This window comes from Taudactylus pleione, unplaced genomic scaffold (assembly GCF_031769625.1).
Source record: "Taudactylus pleione unplaced genomic scaffold, aTauple2 ptg000054l, whole genome shotgun sequence".
Lineage (NCBI taxonomy): Eukaryota > Metazoa > Chordata > Amphibia > Anura > Myobatrachidae > Taudactylus > Taudactylus pleione.
The window spans coordinates 8,499,046-8,523,504 of NW_028284456.1; the positions used below are offsets into that span (position 1 = coordinate 8,499,046).

General features: G+C 42.5%; 1 protein-coding gene across 1 annotated transcript in view; it reads left to right on the plus strand.

Annotated features, from left to right (window-relative positions):
* The first annotated feature begins 667 nt into the window (after positions 1–667).
* AVL9 (AVL9 cell migration associated) overlaps positions 668–24,459 on the plus strand; it is a 99,692-nt gene continuing 75,900 nt past the window's right edge. The window contains exons 1-4 of the mRNA XM_088464308.1: positions 668–1,023; positions 17,125–17,245; positions 19,299–19,384; positions 22,579–22,650. Coding sequence (XP_088320434.1) covers positions 928–1,023; positions 17,125–17,245; positions 19,299–19,384; positions 22,579–22,650 — 375 coding nt within the window. The 5' untranslated portion in view covers positions 668–927. The remainder of the gene's footprint in view (positions 1,024–17,124; positions 17,246–19,298; positions 19,385–22,578; positions 22,651–24,459) is intronic.

Below are 24,459 nucleotides of genomic sequence, written 5' to 3' on the forward strand. Positions count from 1 at the left end.
TGTTGGCTAACCTTGACACTCCAGCTGTTATGGAACTACATAACCATACCCTCCAACTATACCGTTTCAGCCGGTACAGTACCGTTTTTTAATGGTCTGTACCGGCAACAGGGGCTGTACCGTTTTGTACCGGGTCGGTACAATCACCCGATTTCTTAAGCAGCGCTGCTGGGACACAGGACTCCCGCAGCGCTGCTGAGTGACAGCCGGCTATTCTCAGTCCTCCTTCCTCCTCTAAAGTTTGCCCTGACCGTCGCTAGCGCCTGTATATAGAACTTGCAGTATAACACTTATACTGCAAGTTTTAAACCTGCCAGCGCCGATGCCTCCAGCCCCGTGGACACGCCCCTTTATCTGTGGCCACGCCCCCATGCACCGGGTTCATACTCTAAAATGTTGGAGGGTATGCATAACCCAGCATGCACTACTACAGTTTTGCTATTAGGGCATGCTAAAACTGTGGCAGGGCATGCTGGGATATATAGTTCCACAACAGCTGGTGTGTCAAGGCTAGCCAACACTGGTTTAGGGACACACGGCATAATGCACTAATGTGTGAGTGACGCAGGAGGTATGATGACTGGGGCAGGACTCAGGAGCTTGAGCAGCCTTGACGTAACACGCCCTGACTTGGAAAGGGGGCGTGGTTTAGGCGCGTGCGTGGCGACGTCACCAGGACCTGTCACTAACATGTGACCACAGCACGTAGTAGGAAGGGGGGAGAGTGACAGCTCTGGCTGGTAATAGTCCTGCAGGGGGAGAGGCGGGTACCGGGCGCAGGGTAACACACATCACGGGGTGTGAGAGCAGCCGGCGTGTTTCCGTCACCGTGTCCCTGGAGACAGCCCGTACACACCCATCTTCACGCCGCGTCCCAGGAGGGCTCCCCCTGCTGGCCTTGGCCGAACAGGCGGCTGTGCCTCGCATATGGATGGGCAGGAGAGCCCCGGGAGCAGCGTTGGGAGAGGGGGGCCGGTACTGCACATAGTGGTAGTCGGCTTTCACCACAAGAAGGGCTGCCAGGTGAGACGTGTATTATTCCCTTCTGACAGCAGCATGCTCTGCCCCAGGTACAGCCCACATCACCCCCTGTGTCTTATTGCTGTGAAGCACACTGATAACACACCCAGCCAGTCTTCCTGCTGTGTATCTGTGTATGCGGGATATGCACTTTGCCGCTTGTATATATTCTGTTCAGCAATCACCTATACTGCTGTCATTTACTTCCTCACTAATCTGTTTTCAATACGTTTTCTATATCCTTTTTTTCCCTGTCCGCAGTCCTGTACTGCTCATAATTTACGTTAGAAATTTGTTGGACTAGGGGGCGGCAGAGAGGGGGAGAGATGTCTCATGCTGCAGAAGGGCCGACGGGCGATGTTACTAATGACCCGCGGGAGTGCGTGTATCGTGGGCACACACTAGATGATGTACCCTATATATATTGTCTAGAGCAGTGGTTCTCAAACTTGGTCCTCAGGACCCCACACAGGTCACGTTTTCCAGGTCACCAGCAGGTGCACAGGTGTATTCATTACTCACTGACACATTCAAAAAGATAACAGGTGGAGCTAATTATTTCACCTGTGATTGTTAGGAGACCTGTAAAACATGCACTGTGTGGGGGTCCTGAGGACCGAGTTTGAGAACCTGTGGTCTAGTGTGTACCCACCTTAAGTCTTGGATAGTTTATTATACGTTTTACTGATGAAAAAATGTTGTTTACCTGACATACATGAAGTTTGGTAGGTACCTGGCATCCTCCGTTCTGCTTTCAGAGTCTTGTGGGTGCAAACCACACTGCACCTCTGGGGAAAAAAAAGTATACTGGGGGAAGGAAAGTGTCACATGCTGCATTGTGGACATTTTGCTTTTCAAATTAAATGTATTCGACCTAATGTGCTATGTAAATAGCTGTTAATAAATAGAGTATGTCCAACAGTTACTTGTGCTAGTTATTTAATATTTTTATTGCATTTGGATCCGCTGACATTGGTATGATTAAGCTGCAGCAAGTATATGGACACATTTACAAACTATGGGCCTGATTCAGGAAGGATTGCAAAGCTGCACAGGATGCAAAGCTGTAGGCAGCTTTGCAATTGTGATCCTTGCAATAATGCAAATGCAGCAGGAGGTGTATAACACCCCCTGCTGCATTTGCGATCGCGACCATCGGTGGTCGACGGCCAGCTGAGTAAGAAGCCTCAACGCAGATCCTGGGCTGGTCACTCCCGGAAAATGGGATGGACATGCGCCTGTTTCCGGAAATGCCGGCTGCCCCCTGCCCCGTAAATGCCTCTGCCTGTCAATTAGGCAGAGGTATTCAAGGGTCTGCGTGCGTGTGCAGAATAGGTCCTGCACACGTGCAAATTCACGATAATTTTGAATCTGCAAACTGCTGCATCAGGCCCTATGCCCACATAGAGAACAGAAAAATGGCTTTCTGGATTCTAGTTGCAACATTTACCCTATGGATCTGCTAAATTTTGTCAAAAAAATCCACAAATTTAGACTGTTCCATGGTGCTGATCATTATTAAAATGAGATGTGAAGCAATATTTATTTGGAGAACAAACACATATTTTATTGTTTTGTTACCTGGTTTACATATTCTTCCTCTTTCCCCAGGTTACACACCTGGTATTATTTCTCACTTTACAGAATTTGTTGTGGCTATTTCCCTTGAGGGGCCTATGTGGCTAACTCACCTGTCTAAGTAATTCTGACACTGCGTTGTACAGTTGGAGCTATATAACTGTTTCTTTAGTTTGTAGACAACATTCTGTACATTAACAACTAGTCACTATTTTTGAATGACCATTTTATTTGCAAGAGCACTGCAGTGAATCATTACACAAGAGTGAAGCTGTACTATAAAGATGACCTATTAATACAGCAATGAGGGGAATTCAATTCTCATTGTGAAGATGTAGCTCCCAAGTGCCTGGAGCTATTCGATTGCTTGCACTATAAACTTCTGAGGATGCAAGCAGAAATCCTCATTAAATAGTGCCTCGTGGCTAGATGTGTTGTTACCTACTGCGGTAATGTATCGCATCTGTCACTTTTTGCCTAAACCTAATCTAAACCCCCTCTTCCTCTGGTGGTGCCTAACCTTAACCTCCCCCAGGGGTGCCTAAACCACTACTTCCCCTTGCCACAAATAGTTGGTCACTGGATCCTATTACTCATCTTTCTTCATATTCAAATCTTTAGAGCTGATTGGTTGGTATTTTATCTCTCTCCAACTTATCACTCTCCATGGCTTGGTACATCTTTCCCAGAAAATGCATAACCTCTATTTGATAAATTATATTCCCTGATACATTTGTGTAAATTATAATTAATTTTGTATTAATAGATATGTAACACCTCTAAAACGGTCTTCCTAAATTGCATTCTGAATGGAACACAGACTTTGCTATACCTTTTGTGTGTTTTCTTTATACAGAAAACCTGTGTAGTATTTTAAAGCATTTTTTTTTTTCATGTAGCATTTTCTATGGTTTGCCATGTGAAAACATCAACATGTTAGCCTAGCTACTTTATATTACACCCAACAGGCCAAGTGTAATAGTTGGGGGATGGAGGGAGTTTGAACACATTCATTTAATATGTTTCATGGTTCATACACAATTGAAATCCACAGAAACTAACAAACAAAAAGATAGGTAACAAATCTATAATTATCTGCAGAATGGCTTTCTGCAGAGCAATGTGATTGCTAGCATTAGAAAACAATGCACTAGAACAAGCATGTCAAACTCAAAATACCAACCGGGCCGAATATTCAAGGTCTACGAGTGTGTGGGCCACAACAAAAAAAAAAAAGTCATATGCAATTTTGAAAGGTTTATTATTAATAAAAACCAATGCAGTGCCCCCTGTAGTAGTACCCCTTCTGCAATTCCACCCTGTATTAGAGCCCTTTTTGCAATGCCCCCTGAATTTGTGCCCATTATGCAGTGCCCCAGTAATGCCCCTAGAAGTGCCCCTTATGCAGTGCCCCAGTAATGCCCCTTATGCAGAGCCCCCAGTAATGCCCCTTATGCAGAGTCCCCAGTAATGCCCCCAAGTAATGCCCCTTGTGCAGAGCCCCCAGTAATGTCCTCTGTAGTGCCCCTTATGCAGAGCCCCCAGTAATGTCCCTTATGTTGTGCCCCAGAATTGCCCATTATGCAGAGCCCCCAGTAATGTCCTTAGTAATGTCCCTTATGCTGTGCTCCCAGTAATGCCCTTAGTAGTGCCCCTTATGCAGAGCCCCCTGTAATTCCCCTTATGTTGTGCCCACATAATGCAAATAATGTTTATTCGGGCCGCATGTTTGACATGCCTGCACTAGAACAAGGAGTTGTTATTCACGGGCCGGCGCTGTTTACATTGCACATGGGTGCAGCGGCTCTCTCCAAGCGCCAGGGATGCGCCTCTTCCTATGCTGTGAACGGGACTTGGGTCTGATGACCCGGGTCACCTGTTCACACTCCAGTGTTACATGGGTCGTTCCCATGTTCAACTATGCTCGCTCGACCCGGGAATTCAACACTGGTCCCTTTTACACTGAGCCACAACCTGGGTTGACACTGCAATAACCCGGGTTATTTGGCCAGTGTAAAAGGGGTATCAGTCGGGTAACTGCAGACTCCTGTAAGTTTCCTTTCAGAGAAGTGTCACTACCTATATGTAATGTCCCAAGAACAGTTGTGATATAGGTATCCATTTAAAAAAATAATGGAAAAAAAAAGGGCAAAAGTATACTGGGAGAATAGCTTTGGGATGGTTCAGAATGTATTTGAAAGGGGAAGCTGACAAGTGGGTCTTTACAGTACCATTCATACTACTGCTGGCTAATATGCCAGCCATCTTGAATGGGTTTGAGGCACACCATTGACTTGTTCCACATTATAAACTCCAGAAAAACCCATGCAATTATATTATCCCTTGATGCCGAAAAGGCGCTTTATGTCCCGTAGTATGCACAATTTTGGTCTCTCTGGAAATCTCCTTATGGGTGTTGAAGCTCTCTATACTTGCCCCTTGGCTAGGATCATGGCAAATTGTGTCCCTTCAGTTCCTGTGACTATACACAATGGCACCCACCAGGGCTGTCCCTTGTCCTCATTTATATTTTTCCCTGATTTTTTTTGTAGCCTCTAGCAGCAACTATTCGAGCCTATAGGATTTTCATGGTGTGGCGCTGTGGACATTGAGAGAGAGAGATTTCTTTGTTCGCTAATGACATCCTGCTAACACTGCAGCAGCCTATGAACTCCCTCCCTACACTTTTCAATACCGTGGCCTACTACTAATCTTTTTCTACAAAATGAACTTTTCAATATTGGAAGCTATGCTGCTTAATCTTCCACCTTTGGAAACACAATTCCCCTTCTCCCAATACTGTCTCCTATGATTCTATATACTCAGAAATTCCCTAAACTTTTTGCCAAAATTCAGTAGGACCTTCATTACTGGAAATCTCTGATAATCTCGTGGCTGAACAGGATCATACCACTTAAGATGAATATCCTCCCTAAACTCCTGTATCTCTTCCAAACCTGGCTAGTCCAAGCCTCCTTCTCAGAATTTTTCTCTTCAGAGACTCCTTTCTAAATGAATTTGGATCAATAAGCAACCCCACACTGGACTGTCCTTACTGAAACCTACCGGGTGTGGGGATAGAGGGTTAAGCTTTACTATTGGGCAGTTTATATCAGCCAAATTACAGCCTCATTTGACCCTCCTCACACTTTATCATGGCTCAATATTGAATCCAAGTATCTTGCTATCTCCACTATTTCTAATGTCTGGGGTCTCTCTAAAGAGTACTGGATAGGTATAGTAAAGTCCCAACCTACTTTGAAATTCTCAGCAAAAATTTGGGACATGTGCAGATCTCTCCTTCTCTTTCAGACCCTGGTTTCGCCCATCAGCCCTCTGTGCGACAATTCTGATTTCCCTCTGGGTTTCTCTGCCACTTACTCCTCTCCATGGCTCAAATCTGGTCTGTATGGTCCATTCCTATACCAAATTCTCATCCTACCATCTTTGTATTTCCTTTCCTTACTATGAGGTATGATCGCTAGCCTTGATGGTATTGGGCACCACACTGGGACCTCAGGTTAGCCACGAGCAAGAGTGGGAGCGAGATCCTGGACCACACTATTTTCTTTTGAGGTGACCCTTCCCTCCCCCTTTTAACGCTTTGTGGTACATTTGCGGTTTGCTATGTTTACTTGTCTTTATTTTACAATTTTAAGTCTCGGGTTATGTAGGTGTGTGTATATTTCTGCCTCCATAACTCTTCTAGATTGTATCAGACTTTGTGTTCAATAATAAGTAAACAAAAATATATATTTTAATCAATAATGCACTTGGGGATCCCATTGTTTTGAGCACCTTCCGCTAGGTGTCTCTATGTATAGACTCCTCACGTAGCGATTCAATTGTTGCTCCGTTTGGAATCCTAAAGCTGCGGGAGGACTAATTTTTTTTCTCGCAGCCTCCTTAGGTGCGAGAAGAAAGGTGTGCAAAATCCTCTTTTTTTCTTTTTTTTTTGCACCCTAACCACTTCTTTAGACAGGTTTAGTCGCTGGTGTGGTAAATACTTATGGGCGCCAGAATGGAAAACATTTTGAACTGCTCCATCGGGCGCCTGTTCTTATAGACACCCAGCAGGGGGCTCACAAAACAATTGAATCGCCTCCTACATCAGTGGTTCCCAAACTGTGCATCGTGGCATCCTGGGGTGCCTCGGGACACTTGCAGGGGTGCCTCAGGTTGGTGGTCCAGCACCAAATCAAATTCTTTATGGTTGATGTAATTTAAATACGTGGACAAACAGAAGCACAAACCTGTCCCCCACCACATAACTGAACTTAAGGATGACAGGTTACCACAATTTACTTCACTTTACTACTTCAGTACATTTTATTCAGAATTTCTCAATAACAAACTTTTGGCTTAAGGGGTGCCCTGTAAACAATGCTGATACTCTAGGGCGCCGTGATTCCATGAGACTCTGCTAGCGCGGGCTTATTTTTTGCTGAAAATGTGTCTTAAGTTGCGATGTGACTCGGACGCCCCAGCAGACTCTGCTGATTAATATTGTATGCGACACTTGTATACGTGAGTCTCTAAAGCCAGGCACACCCTAAACGATATGTCGTTCGATCAGCCGGATCAGACAACATTTCGACCACATTGGGCAGTGTGTACCCGCTATGTCGCTGACAATACGCGCACCCGCGTGTTGTAAGCGACATCGCCCATCAGACCTCGATATCGTTGGCGGAGGCCATGCTCCTCAATGCAGCATGGCCTCCGCCGTCGCTCCCGGCATCGGTAAGTGTGTATGCACTTGCCGGGACCTGCCGCCTACGATAACGTGCTGGGTACACATCGGCTAATGTGTACCCAGCATCAAACTGTATGTGAAGTGCTACAATGTAGCGGCTACAGCTTTTTACATTTCAAGTTGAGTTGTGCTTCATATACAGGCTTGGGTGCACACAGACAAGTGTTCATATCAAATTGATAAGCACAGTCTGCTGGTGCGTTCTAGTCGCATCACATTGCGACTTAGATGCATTTCAGCAAATAACACAACGCCCAATGCTAGCAGAGTACCATGGGTTATGGCTGCTCACTAAACGCTGCGTGGTGTATTGAGGCTAGATATATGAGGATACATCTAAATATTTTTGTTTTGTGAATACATTGGGAAAATTACTTTGGTTTCAGCAAATTAAACTAAATCAAGTGCATCAGCAACAGTATTCTTTTTGGTTTTGATAAAAGAAACCAAATATTAATTTAAAAGTTAACTGATCCGAAGAATAAAATTAGCTACAATAACTGCTATGTAATAGTTTTTATTTTTGTGCACACATATAAAAAAAATTGACTTATGCACACACTTTTTTGGGGTTAATATTTACAGTTTTCAGAAGTATATCTAATGCTAATGTATGTCAGACACCGACAGACATTTTATCTGGCAGCCTGCAGATATCTGAGGCATACACTGTGAGATATCGCACAGTGTATTGGCCCCGATATCTGCGCTCCTCCCCTGGGGAGTAGACTTCCTCGTTCCTTCCCGGTGAATGAACAGGGGAAATGTCTGTCAGTCAGTTGCTGCCCGATGCAGCCAACATTTTACTTACAGAATATCACATTGGACAGGCATGCTGGACGATCCGGCATGCTCGACCGATCGATATTTGAGCCTCAGTCTGTCGCACATGCTACAATTATCAGGGAGATTTGGGGATATTGGGCAGATTGTCCAGATAATTGTAGCGAGTATGCCCAGCATAAGACATTTCTGCTTGACACAATACTTGATACTCTAATGCTATCGATTTCTGAGACATTCTGTTTGATGTATAACTATTACCTAGAGATCTCTGATACTACTGTATATGTATATATACTTCACCCCAACTGGTTTTATTATCTTGACACCATCCAATTAGATGCGATAACCTGTTTCCTCCCACAGACCCGTTGCCACGTGGTACAATTTTCGTGAGAGAACTTTTCTCCCTATCCTATTACATGTATTTCGAGAAAACTTTGTAATTTTTCTAAAATTTTTGTTGTCTCCAGAAAAGAAATCTCCAGAGTAAAGGTGCCTACACAAGGCGATATTTTACCCGATCTAGCCGATTCTGACGCATCGGAACGACAGATCGTGTAAAATATGCCCAAATTGTGAGTCCCCACTTACGATCACGATGCGATGCGCGTCCCCGCTGGTCGCACATCGCATCTTCAGATCTGCCGTGCTGTAGGGCATATCTGACAATCTCAAGTCACGATGCACTGGATAGTTTAGGAGGCACGATAGATCGTGTGTCAAATTGGCAGCTTTTTCAGACCAAATCGTGCCCACGACTGCTGGGGAGCTCCCGGGAATAGTTCAGGGGGAAATCGTAGGATTGTGAGCACATCGCTATGTGTGTAGGCACCTAAAACACTGGTTTTTCTTGGAATAGCTATACAATTACACGCGAAAACATTTTTTCAGGGGTTTGGGCTGGTTTTATCGGCAATCTTCTTTTCACCACCTCTGAGCAGGTGCTAAGTTGTGCAAAACCCCTATTTTTTGGCTAAAAATGGCAGGATTTGGTGCTGAACCACTGGGGTACCCTACTTAAAGACTATTAAGGCAAAAATAATTTAATTGGCTTAATTTGGCCAATAGTGACATGTCATTTTTGGGGGTGAAAAAGTGCAGGGAAATGGGTTAAATGATGTGGGACAGGTATATGGGGGTGCTGCATGAGTAGGATAGGTGTATTTAAGATTGCATGTGGGTATTAGAGGGGTATTTTGAAGTTTTCATTTAAAAGTGGCTTAAAATTACCCAAAAATATACCTATCCATTTTTATGCATCCCTAATTGAAATAGAACATTAATTTAGCAAGAAAACACTTGATTTGATATGTCATTTCCATCTCACCTTTTGTGACACTTCAAGCGGGAAAGGCAAGTTCAAATCTATCTAGCCACTTCTATAGCTTCCAAGAGTGGTGCACACAGTGAATATGCTAAAGTAGAGTAAACATTTTCAGGGAAAATTATGTAATGTTGTAAACTGTGTAGGCAAGCAGTGGAAACACAATGGTCTAAATGGTGTAAGGACTACGCCCCAGTAGCTCTTATACAGTGTGAGGTAATGGCGGGAAAGCGATAAGTTCCCACTCCCCAATCACACAATTGGTCTGTATTTGGGGGGTCTTTACGGAAGCTCGTTTGCATTAGGATACTGTGAAAACTATGAAACCGAAAGTAGTAGTTTTCTCACGATAGCCATGAAATCGGCAAAACACATAAACAAATTAGCTAACAAGAAAACAGTGACTTACAGTACAAAACAATGCAGGACAAGGGGGCATGGTTTATAAACATTGCTGCATTTGCGATCATTATACTCAAATAACCCACCGGGCGTTAGCAACCAAATGTTAGTTGCCCTTGTGGGGTGTTAGGAGTAGACAATACTATGAGTAAATGAAGCACATGAGTGAAGAGGGCTCATGATGGCTTAGGCCCCTACACGCGCAACGATACGATCTCGTTGACGTTTTCCCTTGAATTCTCTTGAACACTCCCGGACAAACTATATTGTGCATTCATATGGAACGATTGTAAAAATGATCAAACGATATAGATGGGTCGTTATTGACTGCAAATTGTTAACGATATATCGTTTGGCAGCAAACAACCTCACAATGCGTCTTCTGTCTTCCTGTCGGCTGGCACAAAATGGTGGAGGGGAGTGGCCAGGAAAAGTCCATGAAATTGTTCGTCGTGCGTACACACGGTACGATGTGTCAAATCGTGAAAGAAGGGTTGTGATCTTTCTGCATGTTCAAAAGATCAGAACCCGACCAACGACCAGTGGGAGCGCGCATCAAGCCTACCTCCCACAGACATAAATACCTAATTATATATATATATAATTTTTTTTTTTTTTTCTTATTTTCTTTTTACATAAGTTTAAAAAAAAAAAAATGGGTTGCTTACATGCTCAAGTAATATTTTTATATTTAAAATATGGGACTCCTGATTTACTACATGAGAAAGGAGGACTGCCTAAAAATGGGCATCCAATTTAATTAGGGATGTGCAGGCTCGGATAGGTTCGAGTTTGCACGTGGAGTTCGGATTTTTCCCTCCAAAAAAACGGAACTCACAACGAGGCAAAACGTCATCTTACATGGACGAACATCATCATTCCTGGACAAAAGACCAGGAATGATGATGTTCGTCCATGTAAGATGACGTTTTGCCTCGTTGTGAGTTCCGTTTTTTTGGAGGGAAAAATCCGAACTCCACGTGCAAACTCGAACCTATCCGAGCCTGCACATCCCTAAATTTAATCCACAACTAATGGTGCATACACACGGTCGGATATGTCAGATGAACGATTTTACCAACGATTTGAACGATTTCAGACAGTATTACAATGAATGGAATCGTTCAAATCTGACTGCTAACGCATCAGATGTCAGATATCGTTATCTGACAAACGGAAACTATGCGTTTATCGTTGCAGGCTCACATGTCAGATTTTTTTTCAGATATGAACGACTTTTATAATCGTTATCGTTCAGATCTGACAGAAAACCTGACAGTGTGTGTGCACCATAAAACAAGCCTTTATAAAGGTGCACTTTTTTTCATGTAAGTAGAGGTTCTACACTGTTACTTAGGATATATTTTTATTGTCCATTACATATTCATCAGGATTTAAAAGGGCAATAATACTAAAAGCAAAGCGCTCCTTATTTCGCATTTATTATTATGGCCCTTTTAAATGTTGCAGTCACAACCACCAACAAGCAGCAGGCTTGAAGAGTCAGCGTTTAGTAAATATACCCCTTATGCTAGGTAAATACTGGCTGATATATCGGCCTTTCAGTTGGTATATTTATCATGTGTGCATTGGCCTGTGTGTACAGACGATATATGCCTGTGAATGACGTCGTTCAGACATTTCGCATTGTGCTGTGTGTACAGGCGCCGGGAAGGAGGATACAAAGCCACCCCCAGCCAGATAAGCAATGATGGTTGTTCAGTGTCTATGAACAACCATCATCAAATTCCATGTTTCTATCTGCAGCTATATCTATCAGGTGTGCACCCAGCTGGGTACACACCTTAAGCTGGGCACACACTGATACATATATTGCCCGCTCGTTTGAATGGGCGATATATTTATAGTGGATAGTCGGGTGTGTACAGCAGATATGTCTGTGAACTATGACGTTCACAGACATATCTCACCTGCTGTGCAGCACAGCTGATGGCAGACATACCTGACACAGTTCTGCCATCTGCTGGTGTGTACGGGCGACCCGCTGATCGCCTGAACACATACTGCGTCACACGGCGGTGATTGACCTCTCATCTGGGAGGGTGATTTAAATGTCTGCCCATTTGAACTGTCAAGCCCGGCACATTGGGCAGACAGATTGGTAAGTGTGTATACCAGCTTAACAGATATATCTGCAGATCGAGATATCTACAGATATATCTGCAGATGATGGTTGTTCACTTTTGGATAAATCTCTCTTCCCTGTACTAGGGGGGTATTCAATTAGGTGCGAGAATAGCAAAAATCCCGCACCTGATGGGTTTTTCCTGCAGGTGCAGGATTTTTGCTATTCAGTTTGGTGCAGGGTTTTTTAGTTTTTGAGCGCTGGGTGTGTTTATTTATTTTTTGACCACCTCCAGAGCAGAACCAATTATTCCTAAAATGAATATTTTTAGGAAAAATGGTCAGGAAATGCTCTGGCACCCCGGCGGCACTCTTCCTAATGACTAATTAAGCAATTAGTCATTAATTACTCACCTTCTGAAGCGCTGTCTTTTTTTCCTGCAGCGTTGGGAGCCGTGTCTTCTGCAGCAGGGTGAGTACTTGAGTGTGTATGTGTGTGTGTGATCCCAGGTGTGTGTGTGACCCCCTCCCCTACCCCCTTTTATGTTTTTTAAAAACGCACTGTAGTGATTTTTAACAATGCTTATACCCATTTTCAGGTACCCCAAATTTGCTGGGACTACTTATTTTTTCCAAAAAAATCGCATAAATGCTATTCTTCACCACTTGTGCAAAGACGCTAAATAGCACCAATTGAGATCATTAAAACACCCCAAATACCTTCAGCAGGGCTATTCGGGGTTACCTATAGTAATCCCCCATGTCAGTGCATCTTTTGGGGGGTTGTCAGGCTGATTTCTCCAAATCTGATGGTACTTTTCGACTATCTCAGTTTCGCCGGGACGCATTCTCGTGTCCTTTGCAATTGAATAGGGCGAATTGCGGTGACGAGCACGATACTTTTCCATAGCCAAAACTGGTGAGGAGGGCGAAAACTCCGGCACGCATAAAGTCTGGGACTTTTCGCCGGCATTTGGATATGGCCCAATGTCTGAAAATAGAGTATCATAAGTTCTTTATACTTGGACATATTTTGGATCCCTTTCACTTAGTTTTTCTGATAAAACTACCTTAAGTGCAAAAACCTTCAAGATTGTTATTGCTTCCAAGCTAGTAAGGTCAGACCTTTCACCCTCCATTGACCTGTGGGGAACAATGTTACAATCAAAGAATACACTAATACCCCTTTTACACCAAAATCCCGGGTCCGACCCTGGAATTTGAACACTGGTCAATCCCGAGTCGAACTCCCCGTTTACACTGCAACTCGACCCGGGTTATTCCCGGGTTTGCCCCGTTTACACTGAACCCAGGTAATCCCTGCTTTTCTCTATAGAAGTCATTAAAAATGGTCTGTTTTAAGTTCTGCCAAAGATGGTCACAAAAGGCAACAAAAGAGAGGGGTGGGGAGTGATTACAGCATTGCTACAGGTTGCTGTTCTGGCTGTGGCAGGCTGTGTGCCTGCCTGCTTTTGTGGCTGCTGGTCAGGCTGCTGTGGTGCAGGAGGTTAGGCAGGCAAGCGATGGCTTCATGTGCGTCTCTCTCTGCAGGGCACTGACAAATTACATCATCCGCCGGTGCCCCAGAAGCTCCAATCAGCATCTTTCAGAGCTAGCCGAGTCAAATAAGCAGGGTAGCACCCGTTTACACTGCCTCATGACCCGGGAACTACCCGTTTTCAACCCTGCTCTCAACCCGAGTAAGATTGCCCGGTAAATCGACCCGGGTTTCTTTGTTGGGAGCCGTTCACACAGAGCCTCAACCCGGATCGACCTGGCAATAACCCGGGTTATTTGTTTGGTGTGAAAGGGGTATAATTTTTCAGTCATCCCACATTGTAGTGAAGGGATCTGTTTTAGGTTTTTTTTTTGGATAATGCCGCGTATCTACTAGCAGATAATAATGAGCAATTGCACGTTTACAACATCGTAATCGTGCAATCGCTCATTAATTGTGCATGAACCGGGCATGAAAGTGTCAAACGACCAGCGATACACGCTCCCGCTGGTCGTTTTCGACATCAGTTATCGCCTGAACATGCTGGTCAATCTGCCGATAACGACATTGACCATGTTCAGGGATGAGGGAGGGTGCCTACACTGAACGACATATCATTCAGTGTAGGCACTGCAGGGGAAGAGGAATGACTACGATTACAATATTGTAATCGTACTGTCGTTCCACTATCTGCTAGTGGATACGCACCGTGTCCACTGATTTGAAGTAGAGTTTAGTGTATAACTGGTTTACAAGTATATTGGAGCTGGCCTTCGCCAGGTCAGGGACTACACCTTCCAAGGTGCGAGTGTGAGTCTGTTCTGAGTCATAAATACTCCCACTGCGCATGTCTAAATTGAGACAGACCTGGTAGAATTATTTTATAGATCCTTTTTGGTTCCATTATGTTTGTAGCGGTGACCACTGTGTATGGCTGGTAGAGAGTGATTACTAAGCAACAGGGTTGGAAAAAAAAAAGTAATTTCTTTTTTTTGTTTGTTGTTAATTACTAATGTTGGTCATTGCTACTTAGGCATATGTTCTACCCCAAGCTGCTAATCACATCTGAGGTGTCCCCAACCTCAGGTACATATGATCATTTAAACAATGGTTGTGAATGCGTGTAAGGGTATTATTAGATTGTGTCTGTGATTTGTACCTAATGGTGTTCTTTGAAGATATCAATAGTCTATGACCTGGTGTAAACCACCTGATAAATGGGATGATGTTCAGTGCTGTAGGGTGGCTGTTCTTAAATGAATAATCCTCATATGTGAAATCAGTCTGCAGAAACTGTAGCTTGGGTGTTCATTCAGATTATTATTATTATTATTTTTTAATATGGCGCCACAAATGTTTTGCAGCGCCTTACAAAGTACATAAACAAGTTGTAGACAAACGACTTACAGAACAATACAGTACAGGACTAGGACATGGATTATATATGTTGCTACATTAGTGACCACAACACCCAGATAAGAAACAGAACATAAGCAGCCAAGTGTTAGGTTACAATGTCCTCTTAATTCTCACCGCGTCTATGCACGGTATATAGAGATAGGTACCATGGTTTCCGCCTTCCTTAAATATCCTTGTTAATGAAGCAGATTTTGCTGTCCATGTGTACTCAGTCTCTCCACCTTAAATTCACAGATAACACAGTATCAGGTATTTAAGGACACGAGTAGGCAAACTTTGCCGTGTTTGCTGGTCCTCAGTACTTCTGTGCCATGCCTTCTCTGCTGCATGCGTGTGTGTGAGGCGTGGTGCAGGAACGATTTACAGCACTTACAGGATTGTATAAATTAGATACAACTCTTTTATTTATATCTATATATGTGCCCATTTGTGCTGCGTGTTGCAGGTCCTAAGACTTCAATGCAAAGAAATGCAATGACACATTAAAAGTCCAAGTATCTGTGTGGTAGGCACTGGTCTTCCAACGTGTTTCGTCCCCCCCCATAGGGGCTTTTTCAAGGATAAGTAGTCCAATGCTCGGGTCCAAGGGTTTAAATACCTTGTACAGTGGCTCCGTCTTCACTCAATCCCGGCACTTCCAGGTTCTGCTGTTCCCGCCTGCGCACTTCACCCACCACTAGAGCACCACTCTGTCCCACACTATCACTTGATAGTGCACATGCCCAAGCTCGCGGTTAGACGTCTTCGTCCTAATTAGTGCGGAGCATTCTATGTGCAGTATTCAATTGTTTGCGCCGGCAGCTGTACCCCATTCGCGCACGACAGAGCTATTCAATTGTTGCTCATGTCGGGCGCAAACAGCTGCCGGCGCTGGCATTTTAGCTCACACCACCCAGGGGGAGGCAAGCTGAAATACGTGAAAGTGACCTGTTTTGGTGCCCAAACAGCACTTTTTGCGATCGCACCCAGCACTCTGGTCGGGTTTATCCCTTTTATGAGGCTAAACCAGACCTCTCTGGGCATGATCTGCACGATAATATGAATCAATTTAATAACTCCCGCGATCTCCCATCACTTTATACGGGAGATCAGGCACGATAAAGCAATTTAATACCGCCCTATGTAATTCTATTCACATTTCTCATGTTATTTCTCTAGTGCAGTGGTTCTCAAACTCTGTCCTCAGAAGTCATGGTGCCTTGCCAGCAGTTACAGCATAAACAATTTTTTTTTTTTTAATTATTATTTGCTTTAATCCAGCCACCCCTGTTAATCCAGTTTACTAAGTGTTTCTTATGTAATCTTAAGTGATCGCAAAATCCGCAATACAGGTAGTGAGGGATCCGGTCGCAAGTCTGCTTGCGGCAGAGCAGCCAATCACTGCCGGCGGTGATTGGCTGGGGAAATGCTGCCGGCGGTGATTGGCTGCTGCAGTGCACAAATACTCAGTGGGCGTATCACCACAGGCGGCGCTTCGTCCAATCACTGCCGACAGCATTCACCAATCAATGGCACCCTGCCTCCCGGCCCAGCCCGCCTCTGCTTGTGTCCTATTATAATAATAGTGGAGCAAACTACTATACCTTCTGCTTTCCTGTGTACCCTCCCAGCCCTGCTCTCCTGTGTACTCTGCCCTCCCACATCTGTGCCCCCGGTTCCCCCCCCTCCCGATGTCTGTACTCCTTCTGCTGTCCTGTGTACTCTCCTCTCCCACCCCTGTTCCCTTCTCCTCATGTCATTCTCAGTGCAAAATATGCGGCATAGTGCGTTTTTACATGCTATAGGCAGTGAGGCATAAATTATGATAGGACCCAGAAACTGGAGTAGTACCCCAACTTTTTAAGTGAGGGGTCCCTGGGACCCACATTTTTTTCGTTCAGCGTGATCACTGCTCTTTTTCAACATATGCTCAGAAACTAATTGCACACATATGTGAGATTACATTCACAACTGGACAGGCCAAATACAGGGCAGTTACAGAACCACACTGATTATAATAATAACTTGTTGTAAATGAGAAGGCGTACGTATCTCCATATTGTGTGAGGCTCTGTATATGTGGTGTGTAAAGTTACATGTAGCTGTCAGAAGGTTATCCTCAAAGCAAGGAGCAAAATCTGTGTTCTGCCTGATAGAAATTAAAATTTCAGTGTAATATATTAAAATTCTTAATATGAAAAAAGTTTTTGATAAATCATGTCTATTGTTTTGTCTTTTTAAATTCCTTCATGTATTATTATTTATGTATTTGTACAGGTGGAGTACTCATATCCCCCCTTGATTTCTGGAGAGGGGCACGATAGCCACATGTTACCCGAAGAATGGAAGTACCTGCCGTTTCTGGCGTTGCCGGATGGTGCACACAACTTCCAGGAAGGTATGACCACATCCACTTGAAGAAATTGAATCTGTAAATTAAAAATTTTCCCTGGATATTAAATATGAATCTTTATTGTATTAAAAGTTCAATATCATGTACATGATGCATATGCATCAGGATTCCTAATATACATATTGGGACACATAGTAGCCTTCCTGCCTCACAGAAAGACTAACTGTTTATATCTCCCCATGTTTTATGTGGGGCTCCTCTGGGTTCTCCAGTTTCCTTCCACACTCCAAATACAAAATTGTAGGTATATCAGAACTCTGATTATCTTAACTATTCTGGATGGTGAAAATTGTGTGTGTTTTGTAGATAGATCGATCTATCAATGTAATTTCCAGACTGGTGAACCGAGCTGTATGCAGAGAGACTGACATTTTGAGTCTAGGCTAAAAGCTTACCTTCCTGGTGGATTTAAATCTCCAGTGGAAGTAGATAACCAGTTGCTAACAAGACAGACTGGCTGAGAGACTGATTGTTTGATCCTATGCTATTAGTGGTATCCCGGACCACAAATGTGATTAAGAGTTTGGAGGCATACAATTATCTGAAGCCCAACTGGGATTAACACATACACCATTGCAACACCCCTGAGGAAGTCAGTCATGACGAAACACGTTAAGTGACAAGATATCAAGATCCAAAGTGGGCCTTAAAGGCTGTCAAAGAACTTGTCCCTATACAGGGAGATGGCAAGTGTACTAACATCTGTCCCACAGTGGTCAAGATATCTATGTACAGTATATGTGAGTTTAAGTTTTAAATGTGACTGTTGTTTAATAAAACTGTGTACTAAAAGGAAATAAGGTTATTTAGTTGTAGTTGGGTGAACTTGGGTTGAAAAGGTCTCATAGTAGGCCAGATAGGAGGAATAAATACTTCACCCTTATAACCTCACAACACTCTATGTATGTAATGGGAATTAAAATTATACAAAGGGGGAATTGGATCCCATATAGAGTTGTATAATTCAGTTTAGGCGTTCCCCAAATAAAACAACATTATCATTATTAATTCCATAGGCCCTTTCTGGCAAAGACCCTTTTGGGGATTAGCAGCCTTATTTGACTATCAGAAATTTATACCATCTGACCATTGCCAGTCACTAGCGCAATATTAGTATTTGTATATTGGACTATACTTTGGAGTGCTGTTTTTTTCCTATGTCTAAATTCTTATTTATCCTGTCACCCTCTGTGGTTACTTTTGCTTTTTGAGTACCCATCTCTTTTCAGGCATCCAAATAATTTGTTCATATAGTGTTTTATATATTCTAATTACACAGAAATATGTGTGTGTGTGAATGTATATATGTGTGTGTGTTTGTGTGTGTATATGTGTGTGTGTGTGTGTGTGTGTGTGTATATATATATATATATATATATATATATATATATATATATATATATATATATATATATATATTTTTAGTCTCAGCATTTAACAATACAGTTTTGTTTTTTTGAGCTAATATGCAAACACAAGGAGCACGACAGTCCAATGCAGTATTGTAACGCATAAGTTAATGTACAGTAAAGCACCTTCTGTTCTGTATGGGTGAATAGGGAATACCTGTCCTTGGTAAAGCCGTGTGGAGTGCTGGAGAGTTCAGAGCTCTGGATATGAGAGAAAGTCCTAGTAATGGAGCTGTATCACTGAATACTGTATTTCCATTGAAGCAAGTAAGAGGGAAGGGAAATTGGATGTGTGTGTAAATATTATTTGACATCCTAACAATAAATCACCAGGTTGTTTCAGCAGAACTATGTTGAGATAGTCATCTTGGAGTTGTCAGTGTCGCATGAGATTTGATTACCCTTATAATAATGTGTTCTTCACATATTTTCTTTCCCAATCTACTTTTCTTATATCCTTTCCTTCTTTATCTCACTGTATTTTTATTATCATGATTTGCTGTTGAGAGCATTTATAATTAATTGAATATTTAATGTTTGATCTGCCAGATAATCCCAAACAGGATATTTCATGTATCTACATATGAACTATTGTCCATACCTGATGAACTTCTCTTTACTCTCCATAGATACAGTATATTTTCACCTCCCACCAAGAAGTGGAGAGAGGAAGACTGTGTATGGTGTCTCTTGTTACAGGCAGATTGAAGCAAAGGTGCTCCTCCCTATTTATAGTGGCTGTTTTCTAGAACTGTATACTGTACTGTTATTGGGTATTGGGCACATAATTGCTGACGACAGTGTTCTGTATAAATGCTATCTATCCCAGTGTGTATACAAAGGGTGGGGGGGTCACGTTTGGTCTGCCATGGAAACTGATCTGGTGACATAATCTTCACGTCACTCGGACTTCCTCAATCTTATGGGTTGGGAGGAGACTTTGGGTTTTTGTGCATCTATAAAACCTTGCATCACTGATATATGAATTACTGATGGGTGTTGACAAGCATATTTTAATTGTGAGTAATCTGTTGCTGCACAGATGCCTCAGGTCCTCCCTATTTGCTTTCCACATGTTATAAAATAAAGATATAATAAAACAAAACAATTTATATGAATTCTGGCAAACACTCCACCCTCCAGTTCATACATGTAACTTAACTTGTCATTTCATTTGATTATTATTCATTAAGGTACACATATCAAATAACCTGATGTCTTACAAATACTGGCTCAGTCAGTGTTTAATTTGTAGATAAAAAAAAAAGTACTACATTTGCTACTATGTGATGCGCCTAAAAGAAAGATTTGCCTATGAGCTCTGAGTGGTGTAAACCAGCTGTTGCCCGAGGCTTCGCATGCAACATTTTTTTTAGGTGTTCTAGTTGTAAAGGCACACCTCCACTAGAAGACAGGCAAAAGACTGCACGATTACGACATTGTTATTGTGCAATCGTTTGTCTGTCTGTCTGTGATATGCCTTCACTGAATGAGCAGTCATTCAGTGAAGGCACATCAATCATCAGAGCGGTAAGTAGACTTTTTGATGCCCTGTGCCAGAAAGAGCATTGGTGCCCCCCTCATTTTTCAAAGGGACATAATGCACCCAAAAAAGGGCCATGGCTTCATGGGGAAGGGCCAGGGAATACAAAGGAGAGGCCAGGAGCTGCTGGGGATGAAATAAGAGGAAGCTATAAGTGAGTGATAATAAACAGACATTTGACAGGCCCAAACAGCGCCCCCTGACCTGTGGTGCCCTGTGCGATGGCACCAGCCGCACTACCCTAGCTATGGCCCTGTCAATCATCTGCAAACATGTTGAACCTGACGATATCGTCAGGTTGTACAACATATTTGTACGATGATAGATGTCTAAATGACCAGCGGGAGCGCGCATCGCTGGTCGTTTTAGACATCTTTTAAACAATCTGCAAACAATTATCTAACGATATCGTTATCGTTCAATCGCTCAATTTAATTGTCTAGTGGATGTGTGCGCCTTTTATCCTCTGCGTAGGGGTCCTGTCGCGTGAGTGGCCCACATGATCAACAGCGCTATACAGACTGGTGGCAGCAGCGCCGTCACCCACCACTCACACCAATGTCACTGTATGTCCTGTGCAGACTGCTATATAGCCTATCCTATTCATCCACCACTCGCACCAATGTCACTGTATGCCCTGTGCACAGACTGCTATATAGCCTATCCTATTCACCCACCACTCACACCAATGTCACTGTATGCCCTGTGCACAGACTGCTATATAGCCTATCCTATTCACCCACCACTCACACCAATGTCACTGTATGCCCTGTGCACAGACTGCTATATAGCCTATCCTATTCACCCACCACTCACACCAATATCACTGTATGCCCTGTGCACAGACTATGTAGCCTATCCTATTCACCCACCACTCACACCAATATCACTGTGTGCCCTGTGCACAGACTGTTATGTAGCCTATCCTATTCATCCACCACTCACACCAATATCACTGTATGTCCTGTGCACAGACTGCTATATAGCCTATCCTATTCACCCACCACTCACACCAATATCACTGTGTGCCCTGTGCACAGACTGCTATATAGCCTATCCTATTCACCCACCACTCACACCAATATCACTGTGTGCCCTGTGCACAGACTGCTATATAGCCTATCCTATTCACCCACCACTCACACCAATGTCACTGTATGCCCTGTGCACAGACTGCTATATAGCCTATCCTATTCACCCACCACTCACACCAATGTCACTGTATGCCCTGTGCACAGACTGCTATATAGCCTATCCTATTCACCCACCACTCACACCAATGTCACTGTATGCCCTGTGCACAGACTGCTATATAGCCTATCCTATTCACCCACCACTCACACCAATGTCACTGTATGCCCTGTGCACAGACTGCTATATAGCCTATCCTATTCACCCACCACTCACACCAATATCACTGTATGTCCTGTGCACAGACTGCTATATAGCCTATCCTATTCACCCACCACTCACACCAATATCACTGTGTGCCCTGTGCACAGACTGCTATATAGCCTATCCTATTCACCCACCACTCACACCAATATCACTGTGTGCCCTGTGCACAGACTGCTATATAGCCTATCCTATTCACCCACCACTCACACCAATATCACTGTGTGCCCTGTGCACAGACTGCTATATAGCCTATCCTATTCACCCACCACTCACACCAATGTCACTGTATGCCCTGTGCACAGACTGCTATATAGCCTATCCTATTCACCCACCACTCACACCAATGTCACTGTATGCCCTGTGCACAGACTGCTATATAGCCTATCCTATTCACCCACCACTCACACCAATGTCACTGTATGCCCTGTGCACAGACTGCTATATAGCCTATCCTATTCAAGTGAAAGCAGGCCCAAAGATTTCTCTCCCCACCCCTTACCAGCCGCGCGCATGTTGCCAAACCTATCTCTTGCATTGATGATATCAATAAATTTTGTTTTTGTTATTGTTCAGCTTTAGCTTGACAGATCAAGATGAAACATAGAGCAGGTTATTTCTAGGACTTTCCGCTACAAAATTATGCTGATTTCATGAAAATCTGTTAAGTAGCTTTTGTGCCAAATTGGAATAAACAGAGGCAAAATGTTCTTATATTATACAGTATAGATTACTGTATCAGCAGTGATCATTATCACCTATACTCAGCAGCAATTTATGTCTATTGTTTCTTAGACAACCAACTGCCAAAAGGATCTTTGCATTAACCTATGTCAAATAATTGACATACAGTATAACAATTGTACACATTTATGTTTGAGATATTTTTGTCTTGTTGTTGTGCTAATTTGAGTCTTTGAATCAGTTTATCATGAAAGCAGAAACCTTGAATTAATTAATGTTCTCCACAGGCCTTGAAAGTGCGTCAAGCAGATGTTACCCGGGAAACTGTACAGAAAAGTGTTTGTGTTTTGAGTCAGCTGGTAAGTCATTGCTTTGTACTTCCTTCAGGAAATGATTTGTGATTCAGCCATATTGACGCATCAATAGTTTTACACAGTAATGTTAGTTAAGATAGTGCAAGGTTATCAATGCTATATTTAATTACTCCATTGCAAATCTACTGGTGCCAAATACAATATAATTCTGGCCTATTTGTGCAATTTGAAAATAAAAATCACAATGTTTTGGATATACAGATCTATTCTACCCCTAAACTATGTTTATTGAACAGTAAAGGTGCGTACACACGGTACGATATCGTTCAACTATATATATCGTTCATTTATATGCAGTGAACGACCAGCGATGTGCGTTCCCGCATGAACGATAACGATATCTATGATCATTCGTACATGCGGGCCAATCTGGACGATATCGTCAACTTTTCCTGTTCAGAGATGTGGCAGGATGACTTCGCTGAAAGATGTATTTCAAGTCGTTGGTGGTACAGATCATTCCATGTATACCCAGCATTACATTTTTACATTATTTTATTAATGGCATATGAATTTCTTGAGTCATGTATCATATAGTTGCTATATTAACATTAGATTTGTATGGCTGATCTACAGAATGTCAACAAGCAGAAGGGGGTCATTACAGTACAGCGCTGTAAAGCACTCTGACACGCTGACTGCCTCACTGCATACAGCTGTGTAATGGCTGTTACAGCGCTGACAGCCTGGTTGGTGTAATGGCAACTACAGCCGCATGTTTAACTCGCAGACATAAACACACTGACCGCCTCACCGCACTTTTAGCAGTGTAAAGGCTGTTACAGCAGTGAACCAGCCCATTGCAACAGCTGTTAAAATTGTAATTACAGAAGAATTAAGTTTTCATCCTATTTACTGTGAGATCATAATTCAGTCAGTAGAGTCATTTATTTGTTTAATAAATAATAATTAGTTTGAAACTACCAATAAATAGCTATCATTGTTTTGCACCCATATATTAGTGTAACAACTTTGTTCATATTACATTCATTTTGATTAAACACAGAGGAACAGAGTAGTTTATAAGTTCTGCCTCCTAGATAATGTTTATATATTAATTATTCACAGTTTATTAATAAAGTAGGTAGTGTGTCCATTTATTTCAGTTTTTTTTTTTTTTTAGATCTAGAAACCATACTCAGCCTGTGACAATTGCAAGCTATAGGGCTCTACATTAAACTTGCAGTAAAATTACATCTATAATAATTATGGGGGATTGTAGTTGTAATATCTCATGTTTGCTCTTATGAAGAGAAAATAAAAATAAACGTTCAGTTAAGATAAAAAAAGCTACGCATGCAATATTGGTCCTGTAATAATAAGCTGAAGTACATAATGGGATTTACAACAAGCCCATTCATTTGGGTAAATATTGATTGTACTGTATACCAATTGAGCTTCTATAACAATATGTGAGGTGTGTGTGTATATATATATATATATATATATATATATATATATATATATATATATATATATATATATATATATATTAAGAGACAACAGTTAGTTGGGTGTTTTGATTAAAACTCCTACATAAGTATTGGTGCATACACACTGGGCGATTTTCACCCTGAACGATATCGTTGAACGATTTGGACGATTTTTGATCGTTGAATGATCAACGATCGTTGATCGTTCAACGACTTTATGCAAACGATTTTGTAAACGATTTTACAAACGATCAACGATCAGCGATATCGTTCAGATTAATAATAATAATAGAGGCTTTATTATTTTTAATGTAAAATAATGTGGGCAGGGCTATCATGAGGTGATAAAATTGTGTCGGCC